This window comes from Oncorhynchus kisutch, linkage group LG12 (assembly GCF_002021735.2).
Source record: "Oncorhynchus kisutch isolate 150728-3 linkage group LG12, Okis_V2, whole genome shotgun sequence".
NCBI lineage: Eukaryota > Metazoa > Chordata > Actinopteri > Salmoniformes > Salmonidae > Oncorhynchus > Oncorhynchus kisutch.
In genome coordinates, this window is record NC_034185.2 from 19,440,286 (window position 1) to 19,463,585 (window position 23,300).

Below are 23,300 nucleotides of genomic sequence, written 5' to 3' on the forward strand. Positions count from 1 at the left end.
AACATTAGACTTTAAGTGCAAACAATGTACCTGCGCAAAGACAGACACATAATGCGCTATACCATACTCTGATAAGACTATGTAAATATTCACATGTTGGCCCGTGTCTGTGATCACATAGAGCAGTCCATTTGAGGCAAGTTAAAGATTGGCCAACGGTGCTGTTTGAAAGGCTGCTTTCTCCTCTCTTCTCTCACCACGCATGGCTGTTTAAACACTCTGATAAGCCAGTGTGTCTGTTTACCTTTAGGTTTGAGTAGTGGTGCTCCACTAAGTGGCCAGCAGTGTGGAGGGGAGGCCCAGCTGAGCCCAGGGCTGCCTGGCTACCATGTTCCCAGGCTGAGCCTCCACGTCGCTAGCTAGCAGGCCCAGATTAGTGCTATCTCAGCCACTAGAACCACAGGGCTTTCAAAAGTAAATAGTACTCCAAGTTAAAGTTTCCATGAAAAAAGACTTTATTTTTCTTGTTTTGTCATCAGGGCCCCTGTGTTTATCAACGTGTCTGACCGGCTTTGGCATCCGGAAATGTTTACAGAAGCAACAAGGCGGCAAATTAGGGCCTCAAATCCAACAGCTGTGTGACATGGGTAACCATTTTTTGGGCTCGCCTTGGCTCTCCCTCTCCAGCACTCTCTCACAGTGCACTGAGTGACATGCACAAACACAGCCATCCCAGAGCCTGCATTCCAGTCCCAGCAGCACAGACGCTTTTGGCCAGATCCTGTTCCTGGCATCATCAGCTGAAAACACACTCTTTAACGGAGATGTTGAAGCATTAGGTAAAAGAGGGTGAGAGGGTAACACGTCACTGTTTAATTACCCTGGGTTTAATCTCTAGTGCTTGTCTGTAATATCAGGACAAACCCGGCCTGCCTCTCATACAGTATTTGAGAACTTCACTGACAGAAGTGTCACACTGACACGGAAACACATTAGAGCACCGTACACGTCCATCTCCTGACTCACAATAATCCATTGCGTTTTACATTGACGCCGAATCCGACAGGCAAACTCATACGTGGGGGAAAAAAGTACAGAGACTACTTGAAAATGTCTGGTTTTGTGACACCCGCCCTACACTACCACTCAGATAAAGACTAGGTTAACAGGCTGTGCTTGTTGACACAGACGGTGGGTTAAAAAACATGGAGAAGGAGCTGGGACAGACAACACAGGCCTTATTTACAACACACTGCGAAATTAGCCGGTCTTTAGAGAACAGGGCTGAGGTTGAAAATACAAGTCTGACATTCCACCAGGCTCCTTAGCAAGGGGCAACAGACAGCATCTGTAATTTACCTTACAGTGGTCAAACGCTTTCATTCAGCGATGGGGGGGGGGGGGGGGGGGGGGGACTGTCTGCAGTCAGCATTTTATACACTGTACTGATAGAACAGGAAAGGCCTCACTCTGGGGCTAGGAGCACAGTTGGGGAGGAAATGCCCTGACTGACTCCCTATACTGAGGACGTCTCAATCACTCTCCACATCACTCTCCACATCACTCTCCACATCACTCTCCACATCACTCTCCACATTGCGGGGCCACGAGAGGATGAAACAACAAGCCGTTATCTCCAACAGACACACACTAAGAAATTAAATTCTAATTTTTCAAGATACTGCTTTGTCTGTTTCCTCCGAGCTCGGCTTCTTAACATTCTTCAATTCCATCCAGACGCTCTCTATGTTTGGCAATTGAATGGCATTCTGGGTAAAGGACACAGAGGCAGAAAAAGGAAAGAGGATAGATGAGATTCTCATCCTGTGCTGACATTTTGTGACAGGCTGACATATCGCTTCCTGTGGCCTTACCAGATGATAATTATTCCTAATGTCTCGGCGTGACGCAATGGCACTTGAGTTTTTCCTTCGGTTAATCTTCCACTTAGATTGACAGATCGCATTTCATAAAGAGCCCATTGCCTTCTAGTTAGTTTTACCATTCCAGAAAAGCAACGGTTTTACCTCACTTTTAGAGTCGGTGAAATAGGGAAACAACACTCTCCACTTCCCTAATAACCCTCACATCTAAACAGGCTAGTTCTCCATATAATATACTGAGGACAGAGGGGACTTCAGGGTCTAAACAGGCTAGTTCTCCCTATCAAATACTGAGGACAGAGGGGACTTCAGGGTCTAAACAGGCTAGTTCTGCCTATCAAATACTGAGGACAGAGAGGACTTCAGGGTCTAAACAGGCTAGTTCTCCCTATCAACTACTGAGGACAGAGGGGACTTCAGGCTCTAAACAGGCTAGTTCTCCCTATCAACTACTGAGGACAGAGGGGACATCAGGGTCTAAACAGGCTAGTTCTCCCTATCAACTACTGAGGACAGAGGGGACATCAGGGTCTAAACAGGCTAGTTCTCCCTATCAACTACTGAGGACAGAGGGGACATCAGGGTCTAAACAGGCTAGTTCTCCCTATCAACTACTGAGGACAGAGGGGACATCAGGGTCTAAACAGGCTAGTTCTCCCTATCAACTACTGAGGACAGAGGGGACATCAGGGTCTAAACAGGCTAGTTCTCCCTATCAACTACTGAGGACAGAGGGGACATCAGGGTCTAAACAGGCTAGTTCTCCCTATCAACTACTGAGGACAGAGGGGACATCAGGGTCTAAACAGGCTAGTTCTCCCTATCAACTACTGAGGACAGAGGGGACTTCAGGGTCTAAACAGGCTAGTTCTCCCTATCAACTACTGAGGACAGAGGGGACATCAGGGTCTAAACAGGCTAGTTCTCCCTATCAACTACTGAGGACAGAGGGGACTTCAGGCTCTAAACAGGCTAGTTCTCCCTATCAACTACTGAGGACAGAGGGGACATCAGGCTCTAAACAGGCTAGTTCTCCCTATCAACTACTGAGGACAGAGGGGACATCAGGGTCTAAACAGGCTAGTTCTCCCTATCAACTACTGAGGACAGAGGGGACATCAGGCTCTAAACAGGCTAGTTCTCCCTATCAACTACTGAGGACAGAGGGGACATCAGGGTCTAAACAGGCTAGTTCTCCCTATCAACTACTGAGGACAGAGGGGACTTCAGGCTCTAAACAGGCTAGTTCTCCCTATCAACTACTGAGGACAGAGGGGACTTCAGGCTCTAAACAGGCTAGTTCTCCCTATCAACTACTGAGGACAGAGGGGACATCAGGGTCTAAACAGGCTAGTTCTCCCTATCAACTACTGAGGACAGAGGGGACTTCAGGCTCTAAACAGGCTAGTTCTCCCTATCAACTACTGAGGACAGAGGGGACTTCAGGCTCTAAACAGGCTAGTTCTCCCTATCAACTACTGAGGACAGAGGGGACTTCAGGCTCTAAACAGGCTAGTTCTCCCTATCAACTACTGAGGACAGAGGGGACATCAGGGTCTTTTATTTTTTTTATTTTTTATTTCACCTTTATTTAACCAGGTAGGCTAGTTGAGAACAAGTTCTCATTTGCAACTGCGACCTGGCCAAGATAAAGCATAGCAGTGTGAGCATACAACAAAGAGTTACACATGGAGTAAACAATTAACAAGTCAATAACACAGTAGAAAACAAAGGGGGGGTCTATATACAATGTGTGCAAAAGGCATGAGGAGGTAGGCAAATAATTACAATTTTGCAGATTAACACTGGAGTGATAAAAGATCAGATGGTCATGTACAGGTAGAGATATTGGTGTGCAGAAGAGCAGAAAAGTAAATAAATAAAAACAGTATGGGGATGAGGTAGGTGAAAAGGGTGGGCTATTTACCAATAGACTATGTACAGCTGCAGCGATCGGTTAGCTGCTCAGATAGCTGATGTTTGAAGTTGGTGAGGGAGATAAAAGTCTCCAACTTCAGCGATTTTTGCAATTCGTTCCAGTCACAGGCAGCAGAGTACTGGAACGAAAGGCGGCCAAATGAGGTGTTGGCTTTAGGGATGATCAGTGAGATACACCTGCTGGAGCGCGTGCTACGGATGGGTGTTGCCATCGTGACCAGTGAGCTGAGATAAGGCGGAGCTTTACCTAGCATAGACTTGTAGATTACCTGGAGCCAGTGGGTCTGGCGACGAATATGTAGCGAGGGCCAGCCGACTAGAGCATACAAGTCGCAGTGGTGGGTGGTATAAGGTGCTTTAGTGACAAAACGGATGGCACTGTGATAGACTGCATCCAGTTTGCTGAGTAGAGTGTTGGAAGCCATTTTGTAGATGACATCGCCGAAGTCGAGGATCGGTAGGATAGTCAGTTTTACTAGGGTAAGCTTGGCGGCTTGAGTGAAGGAGGCTTTGTTGCGGAATAGAAAGCCGACTCTTGATTTGATTTTCGATTGGAGATGTTTGATATGAGTCTGGAAGGAGAGTTTGCAGTCTAGCCAGACACCTAGGTACTTATAGACGTCCACATATTCTAGGTCGGAACCATCCAGGGTGGTGATGCTAGTCGGGCATGCAGGTGCAGGCAGCGACCGGTTGAAAAGCATGCATTTGGTTTTACTAGCATTTAAGAGCAGTTGGAGGCCACGGAAGGAGTGTTGTATGGCATTGAAGCTTGTTTGGAGGTTAGATAGCACAGTGTCCAAAGACGGGCCGAAAGTATATAGAATGGTGTCGTCTGCGTAGAGGTGGATCAGGGAATCGCCCGCAGCAAGAGCAACATCATTGATATACACAGAGAAAAGAGTCGGCCCGAGAATTGAACCCTGTGGCACCCCCATAGAGACTGCCAGAGGACCGGACAGCATGCCCTCCGATTTGACACACTGAACTCTGTCTGCAAAGTAATTGGTGAACCAGGCAAGGCAGTCATCCGAAAAACCGAGGCTACTGAGTCTGCCGATAAGAATATGGTGATTGACAGAGTCGAAAGCCTTGGCAAGGTCGATGAAGACGGCTGCACAGTACTGTCTTTTATCGATGGCGGTTATGATGTCGTTTAGTACCTTGAGTGTGGCTGAGGTGCACCCATGACCGGCTCGGAAACCAGATTGCACAGCGGAGAAGGTACGGTGGGATTCGAGATGGTCAGTGACCTGTTTGTTGACTTGGCTTTCGAAGACCTTAGATAGGCAGGGCAGGATGGATATAGGTCTGTAACAGTTTGGGTCCAGGGTGTCTCCCCCTTTGAAGAGGGGGATGACTGCGGCAGCTTTCCAATCCTTGGGGATCTCAGACGAGATGAAAGAGAGGTTGAACAGGCTGGTAATAGGGGTTGCGACAATGGTGGCAGATAGTTTCAGAAATAGAGGGTCCAGATTGTCAAGCCCAGCTGATTTGTACGGGTCCAGGTTTTGCAGCTCTTTCAGAACATCTGCTATCTGGATTTGGGTAAAGGAGAACCTGGAGAGGCTTGGGTGAGGAGCTGCGGGGGGGGCGGAGCTGTTGGCCGAGGTTGAAGTAGCCAGGCGGAAGGCATGGCCAGCCGTTGAGAAATGCTTATTGAAGTTTTCGATAATCATGGATTTATCAGTGGTGACCGTGTTACCTAGCCTCAGTGCAGTGGGCAGCTGGGAGGAGGTGCTCTTGTTCTCCATGGACTTCACAGTGTCCCAGAACTTTTTGGAGTTGGAGCTACAGGATGCAAACTTCTGCCTGAAGAAGCTGGCCTTAGCTTTCCTGACTGACTGCGTGTATTGGTTCCGGACTTCCCTGAACAGTTGCATATCACGGGGACTATTCGATGCTATTGCAGTCCGCCACAGGATGTTTTTGTGCTGGTCGAGGGCAGTCAGGTCTGGGGTGAACCAAGGGCTGTATCTGTTCTTAGTTCTGCATTTTTTGAACGGAGCATGCTTATCTAAAATGGTGAGGAAGTTACTTTTAAAGAATGACCAGGCATCCTCAACTGACGGGATGAGGTCAATGTCCTTCCAGGATACCCGGGCCAGGTCGATTAGAAAGGCCTGCTCACAGAAGTGTTTTAGGGAGCGTTTGACAGTGATGAGGGGTGGTCGTTTGACTGCGGCTCCGTAGCGGATACAGGCAATGAGGCAGTGATCGCTGAGATCCTGGTTGAAGACAGCGGAGGTGTATTTGGAGGGCCAGTTGGTCAGGATGACGTCTATGAGGGTGCCCTTGTTTACAGAGTTAGGGTTGTACCTGGTGGGTTCCTTGATGATTTGTGTGAGATTGAGGGCATCTAGCTTAGATTGTAGGACTGGCGGGGTGTTAAGCATATCCCAGTTTAGGTCACCTAACAGAACAAACTCTGAAGCTAGATGGGGGGCGATCAATTCACAAATGGTGTCCAGGGCACAGCTGGGAGCTGAGGGGGGTCGGTAGCAGGCGGCAACCGTGAGAGACTTATTTCTGGAGAGAGTAATTTTCAAAATTAGTAGTTCGAACTGTTTGGGTATGGACCTGGAAAGTATGACATTACTTTGCAGGCTATCTCTGCAGTAAACTGCAACTCCTCCCCCTTTGGCAGTTCTATCTTGACGGAAGATGTTATAGTTGGGTATGGAAATCTCTGAATTTTTGGTGGCCTTCCTGAGCCAGGATTCAGACACAGCAAGGACATCAGGGTTAGCAGAGTGTGCTAAAGCAGTGAGTAAGACAAACTTAGGGAGGAGGCTTCTGATGTTGACATGCATGAAACCAAGGCTTTTTCGAACACAGAAGTCAACAAATGAGGGTGCCTGGGGACATGCAGGGCCTGGGTTTACCTCCACATCACCCGCGGAACAGAGAAGGAGTAGTATGAGGGTGCGGCTAAAGGCTATCAAAACTGGTCGCCTAGAGCGTTGGGGACAGAGAATAAGAGGAGCAGGCTAGTTCTGCCTATCAACTACTGAGGACAGAGGGGACATCAGGGTCTAAACAGGCTAGTTCTCCCTATCAAATACTGAGGACAGAGGGGACTTCAGGCTCTAAACAGGCTAGTTCTGCCTATCAACTACTGAGGACAGAGGGGACTTCAGGCTCTAAACAGGCTAGTTCTCCCTATCAAATACTGAGGACAGAGGGGACTTCAGGCTCTAAACAGGCTAGTTCTCCCTATCAAATACTGAGGACAGAGGGGACTTCAGGCTCTAAACAGGCTAGTTCTCCCTATCAAATACTGAGGACAGAGGGGACTTCAGGCTCTAAACAGGCTAGTTCTGCCTATCAACTACTGAGGACAGAGGGGACTTCAGGCTCTAAACAGGCTAGTTCTGCCTATCAACTACTGAGGACAGAGGGGACTTCAGGCTCTAAACAGGCTAGTTCTCCCTATCAAATACTGAGGACAGAGGGGACTTCAGGCTCTAAACAGGCTAGTTCTCCCTATCAAATACTGAGGACAGAGGGGACTTCAGGCTCTAAACAGGCTAGTTCTGCCTATCAACTACTGAGGACAGAGGGGACTTCAGTGTCTAAACAGGCTAGTTCTCCCTATCAACTACTGAGGACAGAGGGGACTTCAGTGTCTAAACAGGCTAGTTCTCCCTATCAACTACTGAGGACAGAGGGGACTTCAGGCTCTAAACAGGCTAGTTCTCCCTATCAACTACTGAGGACAGAGGGGACTTCAGTGTCTAAACAGGCTAGTTCTCCCTATCAACTACTGAGGACAGAGGGGACTTCAGGCTCTAAACAGGCTAGTTCTCCCTATCAACTACTGAGGACAGAGGGGACTTCAGGGTCTAAACAGGCTAGTTCTCCCTATCAACTACTGAGGACAGAGGGGACTTCAGGATCTAAACAGGCTAGTTCTCCCTATCAACTACTGAGGACAGAGGGGACTTCAGTGTCTAAACAGGCTAGTTCTGCCTATCAACTACTGAGGACAGAGGGGACTTCAGGGTGAGTATGGTGGTGGTGGTGGTGGTTGTAGTGGTGGTGGTCATGGTCATGGTGGTGGTTGTGGTGGTGGTAGTGGTGATGGTGGTTTTCGTGGTGGTGGTGAGTGTGTTGGTGGTGAGTGTGGTGGTGGTGATGGTGAGTGTGGTGATGGTGGTGGTGGTGTGTGTTGGTGGTGGTGCTCCAGCTCTCCTGACCCGCAGTGAGATGGACTGGTGTGGGCTAGTCTGAGGGCCCTGACAGGGCCGGGCCTCCCCCTGGCCACCCTCTCATCCAGCCTGATTATGTGTTAAACCAGCCTGCGTGTCTGTCAGGATGGATGGAGAAAGAATGTGAGAGTCGGCAGGCCGGTGAGTGGAGGCCGCAGAGACCCGGAGTGAGAGAGCAGCTTAGAGAGATAGCACCCCATTAGAGTGATAAAGGAGGCCTAGGGAGAGAGCTGCAGTTGACAGGACCAACAGCCAGACAGACCGGGCTCTGCTCACTGATGTATGCCAGGTGAAGCAGGTCAAACACGATAAAGGAAACAGATTATTTTCTAATTTCAAAACGCCATTGCCTTTCCTTAAACAGTCTCTGTCGCCACCGCCGCTACGATAGGGAAATGTCTTTACAAATATCAAATATAAACACCGGCCCCACAAAATATGGGAAGCTTGTCTAGGCTGGTTTTTATGAATCCATTTCCTCCGAGAGTCTTTTCCTTCTTCCTTGTTTTGCTTGTTCTGACCTCAGTGCTCCGTTGTCTGGCTACACAGCATAAACACATTTATCTCCTATTCACCCTGCGAGGTGTTGTTTCATCAACTCCATTATACTGCTAACTCAATGTTCATATTACCGGGGACATTCTTTGCTAGTAATTTAAAAACACCCTGCTTCTCAACGTTCACGGAGCCATGAAATTCTATTCCAGAATCATTGCTTTAGGTCCATGACTGGGTTTTATTCTGAGGGCATAATATATAATTATGAATGTGACTCTGTGTTGTTGGAGAGGGATGTCAATAGCCCTGGAGAAGCTGGGTTCTTCTGCATACTGTGTGGCTCTGATTAGATGGGTGTTTTTGCCATGGCAAGTAGTGTGTTAGGACATCCATCAAGCTCTGTTTACTGACATGTTGTGTACTCTACACAGTTGTTGTTTTTTACGCTAATGCCCTTTGGTTTTTCTTCAACAACCTCTCTTGTTTCCCATGGAGTAAATCTTGCGAGTAATTTCACAGCATCCGCCTAGCAACAGGTGTTTTTAGACTTCTCCACCTCTGTGAGAAAAAACATCTTGAAGTAGCGTACTGCACTTTCTACTAAATCTCCCTCTTTTTTATCCATAAAGAAAGGAAAGAAAGAGAAACTAAGCTGAACAGTTGGGCTTTTGCCCCGAGACATGTTAATCTCCCACCTTTGAAAGGCGAGGCGCCTACCCAGCTCCTGGAAACAGTGGCACAACACACAAAGGAGAGGAGGGAGAGAGAACTGAGACCCTGCTGGAACCCTCTTCACAGGGGACGGGGATAGAGTTTCAATGTCTAACCCCTTCCAAACAAGCTACTTTCAAACACCTACACCTCCTGTGGGCTTTTGAATGGAGGGGTGGAGATAGAAGGAGAGAGGAAACAAGGCGACAGTGAGCAAAAAAACGAAACAAACTTTAAGATGAAGAATTTTAGCTAGAAAGACCAGATTAAATGGCTGGAAAACCTAAAAACGATCATATTGTCACTAATACTTCCCAAATAGGCCCACACCACACATAGCTTGAATGGCTGTGCCTGGCTATGCGTGCACTCAGCACACCTAGACAACCCCTCCATTCATCGGTGCTACCTTTGCTTAAGGGGAGATAAGTAGCTTTACTATGAGAAACAAAGAAAAGATTAGCATTCCCTTACACTGTGTTGGATGGCACACTGCTTTGGCCTCCAAACAGCCAAACTCCTGAGGAAGTGTCTGGTTGGACGTACCGAGCTAAGATCAAAGCTAGCTAGCCTACTGATCAACTTTTAAAAGTCTAAAAAATCTATTCTGGCTACCTAAATATTATTTAAATCTTAAAGTATTTTAGTTTTATAATTAGAAATATACACATAATTAGGAATGAAATATAACAGAAGAATTGAACTGATTTAACTTATATTAAGTAAAACAGCAGGATAATGTATCAGCTGTGCAATTACTGCTGAATACATCATATTTCTGACATTCCCATTTTGTTGGCTCCACTTAGTCGTCCCCAACACCAAAGGAAGAATCTTTAGCCTACATTTTTTGTGTCAAACCTAAAACCAAGGCATCTATATTAAAACTAAGGCTTAGAAGAGAACAGATTGTATCGGGTGTGATGATAATTATGCCAATACATCCAATTCAATAATCAATATGTACAGTTGTTTTGGTAAATGTCACATTGATAACAAAGGTCACATGATAAGTGTGAAAAAAACAATATTCACAACCACTTCACAAACTTTTCAAATCTGTTTCTAATGCATTACAGCCTGAGCTACCGCATGTTGTCAGAAATTGAAATAAGCAACAATAAACCCCAGCACCTGTTTCCTCACTTAGCCATCACACTTATTTACTGCATGGGTCTGCAGGTGGAAAATGAAGGATGTTTTCACATTAAATCATTACAGAATTTATAGCGTTGGTTCCGCATGAGCAGAAACTGAACCTTGTGTCCGTACAAAAGTACACCCTCTTCCAGAGAGAGCGAGAGAGAGAGAGCGAGGTCTTCACTTCTTTAATTCATCATGCAGGGTAAGGGCTTTCCAAATGACTTTCCAGTGACATGGAAATGTCCCTGCCTAATCGTCTTTTGTTTAGTTCATTAAACTTGCATGGCGACGGGAGAAAAAAGTCTTAAGGGCAGCTAGCCCGGGCGGCTGGCTACCTTTAAATGGAGGATGTGGCTAGATGTAAGAGGACCTCTTATTGCTGAAAGACTTCTACACTGAAGACAAGAGACTGTGCTGCTCTCGGGATAAAAGCAGAGGGCCCAAAGGTCTACCCCGACCCAAAGCCCCCTGCAGCTACAACGAATCAGCGCTTAAAATGTCCCCAGTCAGCAACCAAGCATTATCTCCAAATTGTGCCAATGCCCCGCACCCCTCTCCCCATGCCCCGCTTTCCCTCCTACCCCACCCCACTCCAATCCCCATGGACCCACTGCTGTGACAGAAAGGACTGGAACACAGGAACAATTTCAAACCAGCCACTAGTCTCCCTACAGCGGGCCAGCCCCCGTGGGCTCCAGTTACACACAAAGGCGTCCGTTTGGCCTCAGATGGCCGTGCTGATGTGCGCGCTGCTCCACAGAGAAACAGCCAGGTCAACTTAACGAGGCAAAGAGGACCATCAATCCAGATTTGACAACTAACTACACACCAAATCTAAACCCAGCTCAGGTCCTGACAACCAACTACACACCACATCTAGACCCAGATCCTGTCCTGACAACCAACCACATCTAAACCCAGATCCTGTCCTGACAACCAACTACACACCACATCTAAACCCAGATCCTATCCTGACCACCAACTACACACCACATCTAAACCCAGATCCTGTCCTGACAACCAACTACACTCCACATATAAACCCAGATCCTGTCCTGACAACCAACTACACACCACATCTAAACCCAGGTCCTGTCCTGACAACCAACTACACACCACCTTCAAACCCAGATCCTGTCCTGACAACCAACTACACACCACATCTAAACCCAGATCCTGTCCTGACAACCAACTACACACCACATCTAAACCCAGATCCTGTCCTGACAACCAACTACACACCACATCTAAACCCAGATCCTGTCTTGACAACCAACCACACACCACATCTAAACCCAGATCCTGTCCTGAAACCAACTACACACCACCTTCAAACCCAGATCCTGTCCTGACAACCAACTACACACCACATCTAAACCCAGATCCTGTCCTGACAACCAACTACACACCACATCTAAACCCAGATCATGTCTTGACAACCAACCACACACCACATCTAAACCCAGATCCTGTCCTGACAACCAACTACACACCACATCTAAACCCAGATCCTGTCCTGACAACCAACTACACACCACATCTAAACCCAGATCCTGTCCTGACAACCAACCACACACCACATCTAAACCCAGATCCTGTCCTGACAACCAACAACACACCACATCTAAACCCAGGTCCTGTCCTGACAACCAACTACACACCACATCTAAACCCAGATCCTGTCCTGACAACCAACTACACACCACATCTAAACCCAGATCCTGTCCTGACAACCAACCACATCTAAACCCAGATCCTGTCCTGACAACCAACTACACACCACATCTAAACCCAGATCCTGTCCTGACAACCAACTACACACCACATCTAAACACAGATCCTGTCCTGACAACCAACTACACTCCACATCTAAACCCAGATCCTGTCCTGACAACCAACTACACACCACATCTAAACCCAGATCCTGTCCTGACAACCAACTACACTCCACATCTAAACCCAGCTCAGGTCCGTGGCTGTTCCAGTTCAAACAAATGCTAATCACGAGTTTATGGATTATAATAATCACGATAATTAGAACAAACATGCTTTTTTGCATCTGAATAAGCGGTACCACTGTGCTGCTTTGCTTACGTGAGCAGATCAAATTATTTGGAGTGGGGAAAAACAGGCGGCTTGAGTCAAGAGAACATTGGCTGTTTTATTCATTTTTATACAATGAATTTGCTTAGATTTTTGATTTAGTAATAACCTAGCACAGAAACACACTCATTGCCTGCCTCACAAAGTAGCTTGTATTCCTCTGTGCAGTGCCTTTGCTCTTTTTAATCTCTTGTTATGAGAAAAAGGCAGTTTCTTCTGCTTCTCATTAGTAGACTGAATCATAGTTTCTTCCTCAGAGAACTGGAAAGAGCACAGATTGGTTTAAATTGTAAATGTGGAGAGCTATAATAAACAGGGTAGTCATTTTAATGTTGGATACAATGTCTCTCCCTTTTAAATATACACCACCATTTCCGAATGAGAAATAAAAGAATTAAAATCTAAGTTTCCCTGGATACAAGACTCCTAGCTGCACAACGCTGCCAGGCCTGACATTCTGCGGGAAACTTTAACATGTGAAATGAAATACAAATGCCTCATTTTCTAAACAAAACAGTTTCACAGGGCTCACTCATTTCCATTTCATTTAGGTATGGTAAATATTTGTTTCAAAGTCATATGCAAAAATAGAATATGCCCATATGCATTGATTCACATCCAGTGGTAGGCAACCATGCTTTTTTCCCCGGTCCCCACAGTTTTCATTAAAAACACATACAGTATACAATACAAAAATATTTGTTGTTTTTAGTTTTGGGTAAAAAAAGACAGGAATTCAGAAAATAATAATAATAATTGAGTAAATCTGTTTTTAAGTATTCCCACTTTAAAAAAATAAGGGAAATTCACAAACATGTCTCAATGTTATCAAGGTTATACAATTATTGTTATTTTCAAATAAAATCTATTTTTGGGCTTAGTCAATTTGCAGTGTACAAATTATAATTATGTTCCGGTCCCCCGAACATCCGCTCTGAAACAAATCGGCCCGCGGCTGAATCTAGTTGTCTTTACTCTAACATAATGCATATTGGGTTGCTGCTATATCAAATCAAATGAAAACTCTATTATCTTTAACGTTTGTCCCTACTGTTTGTCATTCTTGCAGATATTATACCTAGAGATAAAAGTTGATACACTGAGGGTGTAAAATCCAGACCTAAAAATATCCGGAATAAGTCTCCCTGAAACATTGCTGCTCGCTGCCTGGTCATTGGTAATAGGTTTTTCTTTCACCTCGCTTGATAAGCTGCTGGAACTAAATCATGTATATATAAATATGAATCAGAGGACAGTAAAATATAATCCACTTAACGCTTGTGGGGACACACCAACTTGCCCAGAAGACACCATTACATGAAATGTATTTAACCCCTTAGCTGAATACCAGTTAATCAAATGGGGCAAAACCACACCTAATATTCGTATTAAGCACTCTTTGAGTCATGTTAGTTCAAAATGGAGGCTAACTAACTGACACACATTATTCATCTATAGATCTGTCACTAAATCAGAGCTGTCAGGCCAAATTAGAGACCCAAGTTGAATTTCATCTGTAGACAAAACCATAGTAAACATTCTCCATTTTGATGCCAACAGAGGACAATAAGAAGAGATATGTGGGTAGACATTGTTGACCCTAAAAGAGAGACCTTTGCTATTTTGTGTCAGATGGCGTTATTTCCAAGGTGACACTGGGGTCTCTCATTGGCTATGCTTAAGGTCAGTGAATATTAACTTAATTTACACATGGCTGCAAACAAGGCCGGGCTGGACAATGGATGCCTGCCTTTTGTGCTTAGTAACGTGAGTGCCCTGGATGACAGAACACTGCCAAGACGGAAGATGGATGATGGCAGCAGTTGACCCTTGTTCATCAGAAGAGTCACCTCTCTGGCCCGCTCTCCCCGCACAACAATAGCCCCCTCCCCATGCCTCAGCAGCCCTCATCTCCACTTGCACTAACAGGTTCAGACACTTCCATCGATCCCCGGTTCCATACCTCTTGAGATTGCGGGCTTTATTTTCCTTTGGCTATCTAAACTGTGGCACAGATGTCTTTTTTTGTAATTGCTCAGCCACCATTCTGTTGGGAGGGATCCGATCGGACAGGGGAACACTATGTCAGATGACAACGTCTTGCCGTTTAGTGTCCCTGTGGCATGTGGGGGAAAGTGACTCGGCCCAGGGTCTTAGCACCTTACCGTGCGTCAGGGAGAAAGGCAGAGAGGGAGGGAGGCAGGGAGGGAAGGCTCTGTCTGTTGTCTCCTCTGGGAGCTTTGTAGACCGGTGGCTCTACACTTCAATCTTCCTTTAAGAGGAAAATCAATAACTTATTACATAAGCTCAACACTTTTTTCCCCACTTACACCCCGAGCAGGCAGGGAGGGGACTTAAAAATGTGCTTAGAAGTGCTCTGTTGCATAAAAGCCTACCATTTCTTTCCCAGTGACTTGTTCTCCTTGGACAAAACAGGCACATACTCTATTACGCTGTGACTATACATATGGGGTGTGTAAGTATGTGAGGGTGTTTGTTTCTGTCGATATGTGTCTCCAGCTTCTAACAAATCAAAAATGTAAATCTCCATATCAAATATTAGTAATATCTAAGGCTTGGTGTATAAGCCTACATACTATTTATTTGAATCCCCCCCCAAAACTAAACTAATTCATTTTGAGACTTGATGCTAGCTGTCAACCATGTTTGTGTTTCAAAGCAACAGATACAATGTCCCGACAGTCTATCACTGTGCTACCTGCCAGGTCAAACAAACAAAAACAGGAACTACCCTGAAGCTGTGGAAGAATGCAGCTTTTCACCAGAACCTAGCCGACACGGGCGGTGACAAGACTAGCCACCGTCCATCACCAAATTATTTCAATCTTGAGTGATTTCAATCCAGTTGTGTCTCCTGGGGATTCCGTGCGCACCACCATTTGAATAATTAAGCTCAGGAGCGGTTGTAAAGGACGGCCATTTGGAGCATTATTAAAATCACACCTTATCAATCAGGAGGAGCGTCAAGATGCATGAGGACCCCTGACTCCTGGCTTCATTTGAAATGCTAAATAGTGGCCTTGCTTGGGCCTGGAGCTGGGGCTGCCTGGTGCCCCTCTCCCCTCCACATAGACAGACACACCTTGGCTTGTGTGGTCAACCGCATCACAGTTAGGTCCTTCCCTCAGGGGTCTCAGCCCATCAATCAGCCGTAGACTAACTCCTGTCTGAGTTCCTGACACACCAAGATGGATGGTGTCAGTGTCTGCAGGATGCTGTATCCTCTCATGAATGATCTTGTTAGCATGTAGCGATAGCGCTGGGATAAGGTTGTGTTTTTATCTGTTTACTTGAGAGACTAGGCCTCCCACACTGGAGAAAGAGTTGAACAGGTGAATAGTTCATCAGTTCTCAAGAGTCAGTTGCTTTAGGGTATAATTATGTGATGTGTTAAAATTGGACAACCTACATTCCTGGCAAAACAAAGACACCAATGTCTGTCCACAAGGGCCCTCTATTTCTCGTAACGACTCAGTGGCTCCATTTCTGAATGGCCACTATTTTAGCACCACACACTTCTATGCAAATAAACCCTGTGCACGTTGCAGGACACTTAAAATGTGCCCTTTTCAACACCCATAACACTGATTCTCCTAACATTGGGAGAGAGAGAAACACAGGTATTTATAGTGCTGCAGATGCCACAAAATAGTTAAAGAGAGACAGAGACGGGGAGGGAGAGGAGTGAAAGACATGCAGTCCCTCTCCAGTGACGGTGATGAATGAGTGGATCACAACACGTTTTGGAGGAGGCCTCTGCATTCACAGAGGGGGGGCTCCTAGTCCTCGAATGACATGATTGACAGCTCAACTCACTTGCTCCTCCTACAGCCTTCTGCTCAATATTTCACAGATGGACATTTTACAATTGGAGGATACTGCATATATTGAAAATAGAACAGTGAGCGGAATGTGTATCTATTTTCTATATAGAAAGTCACAGTATTCCAAGCAGGATGCTAAAAGAGAGGCCTGGGTGAAGACTGAGTAAACTCCAACACAAGTATTGTAGCTGTACTGTAGCTAAGGGGCAGTTACAGAGGACAAAACCCTCTTCCATTCTAGGCCCCATTGAAGTGGTGTTCAACCGATGGAAAACTGTTGGATTTTCCCCTTGCTCTAGGAGAAACCACTGAATGGGCGATTTAATATCAACAGATCTCTGCGAGAAGCTGCTGATTCTGCAGTAAGATGTTCATTTTATTTAGATTCACTACCCCTCAATACAATGGCCAGCCATGCCCCAATGGAAATAAATATCTTATAAAGTTACCATGTTGAGAAAGGATTTGAATCACTCATACACAGGTGGGTATGTTTTCCACCTCATTAAGGACAGTTTTAGCTGGCACAGTAGTTGGACCAGTTAATTGCCTCGAATGGGCAACAGTTCAGTTCTAACAGGCCTGCTTTACAAGCAGAAGAGCAGGCTTCAGCTGGTACTTTTAGACAAAGCTTTGATGTAATATATGCTACATTGTTTGCTCCAAAATAATATAAACGACTACACAAAAAAGGACTCACCGGGTGTTGAACAAGCTCTAACCTCTAACCACATTTTAGAGCAACATAACTCAAGAGGCAATTTTTGTTTGTTTTTGATAATATCACCTAAGTACACTTCACATGGTAGAAGGTATAGACCTACCTCTCTGGTGGAGGCCTACGTGTTGCCTGAAAGTGGCCAGCCTGCCTGGACTTCTAGTTTGTCCTGAGACACATTTCCTTTAATTATTACTGGTCAGTACCCCTCATAAGCTGCTTAGAGGGACACTGCCCATTCCGTGAAAGAAAAAAAGCTTGGCTGACAAGACAGAACACTTAAACTCTGTGACTTAAGTAGTTCCCCTTTAATCCACAGTGATTGTTATCTTACAAGTCAGGTGGCCGCTGAAAATAATCTTTTGTGCAATTAGAGTGACATAAAGCATTTAATGCTAACTGCCGAGGCATGGTGCTAGGACCAAACAACACAAAATGCATATCCGCAGCGACTTTAATTGTGTTTCCTGTTAGGGCCCTTCATAAATATCTTGGGGCCTAAATGCCACAGTATGGCGGCTATTTGTTTTCTCTCTCTGTCAGGGTTGTTTGGAAGGGGCAGAGGGATACTGAGATTGGTTGGACATCCTCCAGACCTGTCTATTCTGCAAGTGATTGCCTTGGCCAGCAGCCAGCCAGAGAAGGAAGTGCTCTTACCGAGGAGCACTGAGCTAAACTGAAGTGCAAGTTATCATTTAATCCCAGTGTCAACAGAACCATGGCTATAAATTAAGAGCCTGCTAATCAAACAATTAACATGGATTCCAATTATTACACTGAGGATTTTCAGGCCTCCATACTTTATCCATCATTAATATGGCCCTCAAATCAGCTGCTTTCATTTTATTTGCCACCACAACTATTTAATGTGGCCTAGATTGTCCTTTGCCTGTTTGGTATAATTAAAAACTAAAATACTCAACAGATTCTTTCTGTTGTTTAGGCATGGGTGACCCTGTGCAAAACCATAAATCAAAGGGAAAAACTAGTCTAAACATTTACATTTGAATGAGGCACATTTTCTGCTTACCAATACGTTTCCTATTTCCCCTAATTAAAACAATAATATTTTTCCATATTGAAAATTGCAGTGTAGCAGAGGATAGAAAAAGTTATGCCACTAATGAAAATGACGTATAGAGAGGATAGAGCAAGATGAATATAACTGCACTCACGTTCACATGCATCGCCCTTCTGATGAAATCCAGCTTTGCATATACATTTCCCTATAGGCACCAGCCATTCTCCCTCTGCGCTGCAGTGCATCTTGGGAGCGTTATCGGCCTCCTCCTCAGCGTCACTGACACACATGCCCTCGACCTCGACCAGAGAGGAGAATTCTGATCCCGTAACAGTGTCTGGGAAAGTGGCCAGGTTCTCAATGATGGACCAGCACTTCTTGTAATAAACTTTGACAGAGACCAGAGCGATGCATGCCCCTACATCCTGGAAGGCCAGATAAAACCCTCGTCTGGACAGCGGCCCAATGATGCGCACTTCTGTATTCAGCTTCATCTTCCTCTCTCCCAGGTCCCCCTGAGTGAAGCTCTCATCTGCTGCGATTGTGTCAATTTTCACGTACTGGTTCTCTCGTATATTCCTGCCGACCTCCGAATCGGTTTCCTGATAATACAAGTTGAATGTCTCCTTGCACGTGCCCACCACACCGGGTAGACTGTTACAATCCCTCAACGTGAACTTCAGTTCCACAAAAATCCTCTGGGCATCGCCCTTCTCTATCCAGCTAGTCCGAAGCCAGTTATTCTGATTGGGCTCCATGACCTGACAAACCTGGTATGTGCGAATGGGGGTGTAGTTTTCATCCAACCCGCTGATCTCTTCCCACTGAAAAGAACAGAGCACAAGTTTGGTATATTTATATGGATTGGTTCTCAACAGCAACATACTTTTGCAAGGAAATCAACACAATAATGTAAATACTGGCTGGTTTTGTGTCCTACTGTAGTGTTGATTCAATACAGTGTTTTAACATATTAATAAAGACGTGTACAAGGTGTAACAACTAGTAATAACACTGTCTAAAGTTGGGTTAGCTAAATGAAATCACAAAAACATAGGGCATGAAAAGACCTCCATTATTGGAGCACTTTAAAAACAATTGGTCATCCATTTTGCTTTTACAGTATTTGGAAATGAGTATGGAACTATTAAACAAAATCCATAAACCTCTGCAATGTTATTATGAAATCAGACCTTAAGAAAGATTAGAAAACAGAGATAAGCCTAAAGTTAGATATTCCTAATATAGCAAATAAGTAAATCTGATAAGCATAAAAACAAATGGATCAACTAGGATTGCTTTCCAGTCATATTGCTAGATTTGTATTTATTTATTATTTAAATGTTGTTATTTTAGATTTTAAAACCTTTACGGACAGGCTATTATGGAAAGGTGACTTGAGGCCTGGGCTACATCAAAAACAAAATCAATATCTCTTCACTTACAGTACATGCCACCCATCCTATAGATTTTCAGGACTGCTACAATTAACAACAATTAACATAAACAAACAGCCCACCCAAATGGCTTTTCTCGAACTCGGTCCGACACTGTGACAATTTTAAAAAGCTTGCCTCTGGATAGTGCGACTGATAATGACCCAGAGGCACATATTCATGGTAATGACCCAGAGGCTCATATCCATGGTAATGACCCAGAGGCACATATCCATGGTAATGACACAGCCAGAAAGACATAATAATACTGGACCGTGTTGAAATTTCACATTTAAATCTAGATTTTCCTCCATTGAGGTAGAGCATGGTAACGCTGAAAGGAATAGTGTTAATTGGAGTATTATATGTTCTCAGAGGTGTAGGCTAGTTAGTGTCCCACTTACCCCACCAGGAGGAGAAGATATCCACTCCAGCTCTGTCTGCTGTGCCTTGGAATCCAACAGAATCACTAGCAACAGGAAATAAAAGAGTAGAGCAGATGATTAATTCTCTGTATGTGCCACTGTCAGTTCGACAAATATTATTAAATGAATAAGCTATGAAAGTCTACAGCCTGATACAGTATGTGAGGGCTAGATGACTAGACACATGACCCATTTTCTGCAGCCAGCTATGAAAATGAACAATTACAGACTGTGCAATAGGGTATTGATTTGATGACAATACATTTACCTCAATGGCACTGCCTGAGAACTGCTTTCACATTGAAGACTACTGGATAAACGCATGTCACATACAGTAGGCTACCCTTCCTATTAAGACTAAGGCCAGCTTTTATCGCCATTAAGCTAAATGGTAAGTGTTATTTGTGACAACTTTGGGTTTCATGAAGCCTACAACCCACATAAACATGGGGTAAAATGGCAATATCTGTTTGTGTCTTTTCAGTATGGAGGCACACATACTGGTGCAATAGGGTCAAACAAGAACACCTGCCTCTATACTTAAATCTAAGACAATAAAAAGCAATGCACGAGTCCTTGCTGTGCCATGGGCGACAGGCACACTGACAAGCTAAATATAATCCTAAAACTGTTCGGCTGTAGTCTACCAACGGCAACATGAATTTGGTGTAAAAGTGTCACTTATCTAACATATATATATATATATATATATATATATATATATATATATATATATATATATATATATGCATTTAATAGATTATTAGCAGGTAGACTTTGTATTCATTCACCCGAATAGAGCCTCAGAGCGTACTGCCGATTCCTCTCCTTTGAACGCAGAGCCGTGAAAGAAAGTGTTTAATAGCAGAGTTACTATAGGCTAAATATAATTTCAATCTATTGATCAGACATGCGATCATATATTATAGCCCCATATGCTTTAAATCATTTACACAGACCGTTTCAAACTTCAGACAGACTCGAAAATAGTTTGTATTTCAGAATCATTAGTGTGTTTACGAATACAATAATCACCTTAAAAGTGAAGGTCAGCAACTTGGCAATACTTTAAAATTATTTATCTCCTTCCAATTGTATTTGTTTATTAATAAGTCAATTTCTTTAGCAAAATTAACCTTTAGTTCATTTATATAAACAGTATACCTTGATCTTGCTATCTCTCCGTGTCTGTGATATAGACTTTCCTTGTGCGCTCTCGCTATGTGCATGTCAGTTTTTATAGGCTCATTTCAGGTCTTTCAAACATGAACTCCTGTAATTACAAGGAGGGTTAATGTGTACCATACTTAGGGTGAATGGGTTGGTATTAGCTTACCCATCGATCTTGGAAGTTTATCCCAAGTCATGATATGAGACTGAGTGGAATGACAGTCTAAATGTAGACTATTTTAGCCTTGAAAACAACAATTTCACCATCGTCCGTATAGAGCCTTATTTTGGATTTGGTGCCACGCGTAAAAGCCTACTAAAATAGCCTACGACGGGTCGTTTGTCACACAAACGCTGTGTAATGTCCACAGACTGCAATCCACTGACTAACAACACTATAATGTCATTGAACTAATGTCTTGACATATTGTATTTTTTAAACATTTGACAAATACAGGAATGATAATTCGTGCGCAAGCAACAAAATCGCAGGATAGTCTACTGCGCGCTATTTCTCTGGATGTCACTACGCGCGATTGCCGATCAGTTTTCGAGATGTAGCCTGGATGAGGCGATGATGAGAGGTTATCAAACTTTATTACATACCTTCTTTCGCATTCTGCGCTTTTCCAGTGTTCATCAAACAACATAAATGAAGGAAAAATGTAATCCACAAACACGGAATCGACGTAGAACCCATGTTGTAAATGGAAGTTAGCTAGACAGTATTCGCTTTTCCACCTTGGCGTGCACTTCCCATTGACGACGCTAAAACAGCTCTATGTACGAGAACCTGCCGTGTCTCACTCAAATAGCATCCGCATCTGCTGGGCGTGGACTGTAACACAACTGATGTCACTCAACTAGACTGACAGAAGAATGATCCACTCGCGGCTGGTAGAAAAGTATCCTGTGCAAGCATTGTGACAAATACATTCGTTGCAGAGGCTGTTCTTCAGGATAATTGAATGAATTATGGTTTTAGTCAATGTTACAGTCTAGTCTTCTTTGGGCAAGATGGACCTCTTTGCTTTGGGTAAGATGATGGTAAGAAACTTTCCTTCCATACAAGACAAAGCAAATAGTTATCAGCCTACATTAGCATAGCCTAAACCAAAAAACTCTAATCCAAAGTATGTTGTGCATTACCCTGAAATAACAACATAAATATAAACAGATTAAGGGCTATCTGGGCAAATAATGTTGCTATAAACTGTTACCATACTTTCACCATGTCACCACTTCGCTGTAATGTCCCATGTATTTGTTTAGAAGAGTGAGTAAAGACAATGTGTAGAGACATTGGAGTAGTGTGCATCATCTTCAGAAAAACAAACTGTATTATTGGTTAAGGACTTGAAAGTAAACATTTCACTGTAACACCTGTTGTATTCGGCGCATGTGACAAATACAATTTGATTTGAGAACGCCACCTTAAGACAGGAGTCTGGGCATTAGGAGGAGATGAGTTGACTCCTTATGTTGTGTTGTGTTGCTGCATGGAAAACTGCTACAGTAAAGATGGAACTAACTGCATCCTGGGGTTCTAAGTAGCACTCTACATCAAGATAAACACAGAACACAATTAAAAAGTGTAACGTTAATTTCCCGTTGCTCAGTTGATTTGGAAAATCACTGATAAATGAAAGCGTAAAAGAGGAACGCAGTAACCCTTTACATACACAACATGTGTTTCAGCTCACCAATTAGTCACAATTTACCTCTACCAAGTAAAAACAGCTGTAGTTATGGCCCACAAATATTGATTAATAAACGATGTATGAATGGATGTAAGGAGACATTCAAGTTTTATGTACCTAACGTTTTGTTTGACATGTTTATTATGCAAATGACTCTTAATCCTCTTCACCTGTGAAACGTGTTCCACCAATGCATTATGCTGTATCCTCCATTACTAGATCATTTAAATGTCTTAAAGTTACCTTCATTATACAGCATGTTTTACTATTTATAGTTATAGTCTATCTCAATAATGTAAACCATTACTTTAATCATTGATTTGAAAAATAATTCTTATGTTCAGTGGGGCATCATTTCAGACCTGTTGACTGTGTTTATTTACTGTACCACTGACTGTCATTATACTCTGTCTGTTGGATTTGTATCAAAGACATTTGAATATTCATGGCTATTTGTTATTCACTCTCAATCTTTTGCTTGATTCTCACGTGACAAGCTCAGGCATTACAAAGCTTCCCCATCGCTAGAATAGACAAATGATCACAAGGATATTCAAA

The 23,300-nt window shown here is 44.0% G+C and overlaps 1 protein-coding gene across 2 annotated transcripts in view; it reads right to left on the reverse strand.

Moving 5' to 3' along the window:
* LOC109900658 (ephrin type-A receptor 7) overlaps nt 1–21,805 on the reverse strand; it is an 87,048-nt gene extending 65,243 nt beyond the window's left edge. For both annotated transcript variants that reach the window (XM_031837059.1, XM_031837060.1), the window contains exons 1-3: nt 21,649–21,805; nt 19,852–19,916; nt 18,166–18,835 (exon numbers count right to left, since the gene is read on the reverse strand). In XM_031837059.1, the coding sequence (XP_031692919.1) occupies nt 18,166–18,835; nt 19,852–19,916; nt 21,649–21,742 (829 nt within the window). In that variant the 5' untranslated portion in view covers nt 21,743–21,805. The remainder of the gene's footprint in view (nt 1–18,165; nt 18,836–19,851; nt 19,917–21,648) is intronic.
* Nucleotides 21,806–23,300: the final 1,495 nt, after the last annotated feature.